This window comes from Marmota flaviventris, chromosome Y (assembly GCF_047511675.1).
Source record: "Marmota flaviventris isolate mMarFla1 chromosome Y, mMarFla1.hap1, whole genome shotgun sequence".
Taxonomy (NCBI): Eukaryota; Metazoa; Chordata; class Mammalia; order Rodentia; family Sciuridae; genus Marmota; species Marmota flaviventris.
This window is the reverse complement of record NC_092519.1, coordinates 13,095,034-13,100,938: the sequence shown is the minus strand read 5'-3', so window position 1 is coordinate 13,100,938 and position 5,905 is coordinate 13,095,034. Positions and strand designations below refer to the sequence as shown.

At 35.1% G+C, this 5,905-nt stretch overlaps 1 protein-coding gene across 1 annotated transcript; it reads right to left on the bottom strand.

Moving 5' to 3' along the window:
* Nucleotides 1-845: 845 nt before the first annotated feature.
* On the bottom strand, nucleotides 846-5,246 carry LOC139703581 (amelogenin, X isoform-like). The gene is made up of 4 exons (XM_071607072.1): nucleotides 5,193-5,246; nucleotides 2,996-3,043; nucleotides 1,610-1,654; nucleotides 846-1,340 (listed from the first exon to the last, which is right to left on the bottom strand). The coding sequence occupies exons 1-4, from the start codon at nucleotides 5,244-5,246 to the stop codon at nucleotides 846-848; spliced, it is 642 nt and encodes a 213-aa protein (XP_071463173.1).
* Between the last annotated feature and the right edge of the window lie 659 nt (nucleotides 5,247-5,905).

Genomic DNA, 5,905 nt, shown 5'->3' with positions numbered 1-5,905 from the left:
GTCAAATGGTGGTTCCATTCCCAGCTTTCCAAGAAATCTCCATACTGCTTTCCAAATTGGCCGCACCAATTTGCAGTCCCACCAGCAATGTACAAGTGTACCCTTTTCCCCACATCCTCGCCAGCACTTGTTGTTGTTTGACTTCATAATGGCTGCCAATGTTACTGGAGTGAGATGGTATCTTAGGGTGGTTTTGATTTGCATTTCTCTGACTGCTAGAGATGGTGAGCATTTTTTCATGTACTTGTTGATTGATTGTATGTCCTCCTCTGAGAAGTGTCTGTTCAGGTCCTTGGCCCATATCAAATCAGAGACACGGCGTCTGATAGAAGAAAAAGTTGGCTACGATCTATATACTGTGGGGTCGGGCTCCAAATTCCTCAATAGGACAACCATAGCACTAAAGTTAATAACTAGAATCAACAAATGGGACTTACTCAAACTAAAAAGTTTTTTCTCAGCAAAAGAAACAATAAGAGAGGTAAATAGGGAGCCTACATCCTGGGAACAAATCTTTACTCCTCACACTTCAGATAGAGCTCTAATATCCAGAGTATACAAAGAGCTAAAAAAATTAGACAATAAGATAACAAATAACCCAATCAACAAATGGGCCAAGGACCTGAATAGACACTTATTCTTTTATTTCTAAAGTGAATAAATTTCTTTAATTTTTTTTGTAGATGGAACTCAAAGTAGTTGTAAGTTTTAAATCCAGCATAAATATGTGATATGTAAAAATAAACTCATTTATTTAATAAAAATTTAATGCATGAACTAATGGAATCACAAACTGTAAGGAATCAAAAAACATCCAGTTTCCCAGGATTTGTCTCTTAGCGGCTTCAGTGTATACTCACCACTTCTTCCCGCTTGGTCTTGTCTGTTGCTGGCCAAGCTTCCAGAGGCAAATCAGGAAGAAATGGGGGCAGCTGCATGGGGAACATCGGAGGCAGATGTGGCTGTGGTGGCAGGGGATGCAGGGAGTGCAGAGGTGGTTGGGGCTGGACAGGCTGGACAGGCTGGACGGGCTGGACAGGCTGCATGGGCTGGATGGGCTGGTGAGACTGTGGCTGAATGGACTGGGGCTGGAAGGGCTGCTGGAAGGGCTGCTGGGCAGGTGGAGGGAGGTTTGGCTGGTGGTGTTGGTTTGGAGTCATGGAGTGGTGGCCAGGAACTGGCATCATTGGCTGCTGGGGGCCCACGGGCTGTTGAGCTGGCACCACTGGGATGTGGTGATGAGGCTGAAGGGTGTGACTCGGGGTATGCTGTTGAGACAGCACGGGGATGATTTGGTGGTGCAGCAATCCACCCATGGGTTCGTAACCATAGGAAGGATACTGGTGAGAAACAGAGAGTCAGGTTTACCATTGGCTCAGTTGACTTCCAACTGGAGAAGTAGCAATGATTTCTTTGTCATTATGACCATATGAATATTTTAGTCATTTTTTCCTTTGCAAGAGTTTTTGTGTATATAGATATAATCTTTTATAAATTAAAATTACAGTAAGTGTTTATATGTGGAGTAGACACGATATTTTGCTTAATAAAGGAATTTAAGTGCATATCTAAATATTTTATGGGATTAAAGAACAAAATGTCTACCTACCGGTTGCCTTATCATGCTCTGGGACCACCTCAAAGGAGTAAGCACCTTAAAACAAATGAACATTATGATGCTTTTAATATAATTGTTTTATCCAATATATACACTCACTAATAAAGATGAAATATAGACTAACTAATGAAATCTTGAAAACATTAGTCTGATAATATGATTTTAACAAAAGAAAGAAGGTAAACATTCACCAGATGCTTCCTGTTTAATGGGTACTCTGTTACACCCATCACATATGCTTTTCATGTTTTTTCACTTTATCTGAGGGGAATATCATCACCTCACTTTTATAAACAAGGTAATCAAGACTAAAAGAGTACATTAACCTCACTGGGCTTATCAAAATAGTAATTATGTTTACTTCCAGAGGGCATGCTCATTACTCTGTACCAAAAAAAATTTAATCTAATTTTACTTTAATATTTTTATATTCTTTGATTTCACAAGAAGAGAAGCTAAACCCATCATATAAATGAGGGGGTTTTGGTCATATTTATCAGATTTTTAAGGTTAACAGAAAATTTTGTCTCAAATTCTAACATTTTTTTTCAACTTGTATGAGAAAACAGACTCAGAGATTGTTACCTGAACCTGTGAAGAAGCAAAAATTTCAGGTCTTTATAAGCAATACATATTTATCTAGATTCAAAATTAGACTTTCTTGATATAATAGTATATAATATTAATATATTATATATAATACAATCATAAATTATTAACCTTGCTTAAGTTATATGTGACACAGCATTTATTATATTCATTAATAATTTTTCTCCCCAAATTATAGTTTGGTTATCATTATTTCACATCTTTATATAAGGAAATCATAGTGCCAGGTAGAGAAAATAATTTACCCAATTTTATGCAGTCAGTATGGGATTGAATAGAACCTCAAACATGACTTTAATAATTCATAATCTTCTATCTCTCTGCAGTTTTTCATTATAGCACTGAGTCACTGATATTTCAATGAAACAATAAGAGATATGCACATGGTATGAATATCTTATAAATTTTGGAAAACAACCTTAAGTAACATTTTAACCCAATCCTCACATTTTATGGCCTGGGATAAAATTATACTGTTCCAGCTGAGTTCATCTTTTGCCCTACTACATATAGTACATAATGGGTACATTGATAGCCATATTTAAGAAGACAGAAGCAGTCAAAGTGGGCACATAATAAGTTGCTAGGACAATTTGGGCTTGAGGCCTTCTTTTGGGGTTTAAACCAGAAAACTTGTTGGGAACAGAAAAGTAGGAATATTTAAGAAATATGTTGAATTAAAAATCAATACACTGTTCTTTGCAGAGGTCAGGGCATTGTTAAATCAAACAATGTTATGGTAAATGCTGTGGTAAATGGAAAAATTACCTCATAGCTGAAGTTGATATAACCAGGGTGCCCAGGATGAGGTGGTAGCTTTTTTTATAAGGAGGAAAAACAGAATGGAAAGAGAATGATTGGAAGGCAAAAGGAGAGGAAGAGAGAAAGAGAAAGGAACAGGTTAAGTCAATATTCAATTGTTCACATTAAGGGAAACTGAAGCTATTTTTCAAAAAATATCTACACAGTAAAAGATATATTTGAGATATATATGTACACACACACCACACACACACATATTAGTTTGAATATATATGTTGTTTAGGAGGAGACATTATTATTAATAATATTATTACTTTTGATACTGGGGATTGAACTCAGGGGTACTGGGCCACTGAGCCACTGAGCCACATTCATAGGCCTATTTTGTATTTTATTCAGAGACAGGGTTCCTGAGTTGCTTGCTGCCTTGCCATTTCTGAGGCTGGCTTTGAACTCATAATCCTCCTGTCTCAGCCTCCCAAGCCACTGGGATTACAGGCATTTGCCACCACACCCAGCTCGAGTAAACGTATTTCAGAGAGGTTCAAAACAGGTAAATGATTTTTCCCTGACATAATAGTTTTACAGAAGGAGACGTAGAGGCATCAACCAGCATAAATTTATTTTTCCAGTGGTACTGAGATAAGAACATCTACCCCATGATGTCAAGTAATCCTATAATATACTACCAATCAATTTAGTATTTCAAACTCACACCATGATGGGAAGAGAGAAGAATGTTTCTGTTACACAATTTAAAAATACCAAAAAGGAAAGAATATAAAAGATACCTTGCAGACCACGTGCTTAAAATTTTAAGTACAGAGGAATTCTTCATATTTGGAATGCAAACTAAGTAACACATCAACTGTAACAAAAAGTACAACTAGGTGGAAATTACTGATTAAGGTGAAAATAAGATGAATACAGTAAAATGGTGCAGAAAACACCTCCCATGTAAAATGGAAAGTTTTATGTATGAAACTTAGGCCTTTTCTTTTTATTTTCTGTTAGTATATTTAAGGCACAAAGTTGAAAGCTCAAAATAAAAAGCAATCTGAATAATTGTGTATGCCATAACTAACTGTCCTTTCCAAAGAGGGGAAAAAGTGACTGATACCTGCCTTGAATTCTGGATAGCCCTGATGTGGAGGTGAGAGAAGAAAGCCCCATGCAGAAAATGTCCCTCTGATAGGGTACTAATTAAGAATCTGCTCTATTCTATTCTTTCAAAAAGCTGATATTTTATGAGAAGTTTTATTAACTTTCATTTTCATTGTGAATTGTTTTACTGAGGTAACTGTCTCTCCTACACTATGTTCATATTACGCCTTCTGAGTATTGAATGTGGAATGGAAAAAAGGGGATCCTATAGGAAACTAGAAGTTGCCACAGTGCAGGGTCAGGAAGGCAGGGCATAGCATCTTGATCTCTTGAGAGAGGAAAAGAGGAGGCAGGTTTACAAGTTTACTGGTTTCTGGTTGTATCAACTGCTCTTCATGCCATCAAAAATAAAATGGATTTTGCTTTTCTGCGTGTGAGGTAAACTCTCTTCCTATATGTATCTGAGTTTCAAAAGAATAGTTGGTATTTGATAAATGTGAATGTAATGTATTATATACATAAGCAGGACACCAGAAAATAATAATACCAAAACCAAAACAAAACAAAACCAAAAACCCAACCCCCTTATGATTAGGTAATATACTTTTTTATAGGAACTATAAAAACAGATATGTTCAAAGAAGTGAATTCCTAATATAAAAATACTATCCTTGTAATTTATAAACTAATTGTCTCAACAGAATTACTTGGGGGTGTTTGTTAAATGTAGATTCCTACAGTCATATGTTTAACAATCTATTTAACTTTGAATTGATAAGTAGTAATTACATAGATTTATGGAGTACAAGGTGATATTTTGATAGATGTTTACAATGCAGAATTATTAGGTTAATTAAGAGAATACTGTGAGGCCATTACATGAATAAAATCTTATCACTTGCAATAACATAGATAAACTTGGAGGGCATTATGTTAAGAGAAATAAGATGTACACATAATCTATTATTTTATTTATCTCATTAAGGTTTTTTTTACATTGATCTTAAACTCTTTTAAAACATAACACTTACCATTTATGGGGCAGATTTTTAATCCAAAATTTATGATTGAGTTGATATATGAAAGTGGTATTACTCACAGGCATAGTGAAGGCTGTTCCAAACAGGAAGGCAAACAAAATCCAGGTCCCCATTTCTTGATGGTTCTGAAATGTGAGTCAAAACCCACTTCTTACCTCTTCTCAAAATGGATATAATGCTCAATAAAACACAGATAATCTCTTTCTATGTATGTATGTATGGCCCAGGGAATTAAACCCAGGGCCATTTGACAGCTACGTTCTTAAACCTTTAAATGAATAAGTAAATAAACAAATAAATAAATATAATTTTAAGAAAGGATCTATGTTGCCTAAGTTGGCCTTTGATGGCAGTTGTCCTGCCTCAGCTTCCTGAATCTCTGGTATTACAAGTATGTACCAGCATTCCTGGCCAAAATATATATGATCAGTATTAGTCTGTTGCTATTAAAATAATGGAAACATTATTTTTGAGGTGACTTCATTCAAAATATTTATCCATTATTGCATAGTACTTTGTGATTTTTAGATTAAAGAACCAAAGAACATTTTCTTATTAATAATATTGAAAACAAAGGTTAATTTTTTGAGAAGAAATCATGAACTTGCCAACATGAATCAAGAAGTAAAGTGTGACAGGGATTTAGTTTTGTATGTTGCAAACTAGTTTGACTTCAGTTATTACTTTTGAATAATAATATGAGCTTAAACAGTCTACATTGCAAAACATGAAATTGAATACAAAGGAAAGAACAATACTAATATTCTGTGGT

Excerpts from the sequence above, each read along its gene's own strand:
- LOC139703581 (XM_071607072.1), bottom strand. The coding sequence starts at position 5,246 with ATGGGGACCTGGATTTTGTTTGCCTTCCTGTTTGGAACAGCCTTCACT. Across the intron at positions 3,044-5,192 it reads GAACAGCCTTCACTATGCCT|CTACCACCTCATCCTGGGCA; the intron begins GTGAGTAATACC and ends TTATAAAAAAAG. Across the intron at positions 1,655-2,995 it reads ATATCAACTTCAGCTATGAG|GTGCTTACTCCTTTGAGGTG; the intron begins GTAATTTTTCCA and ends ATTTGTTTTAAG.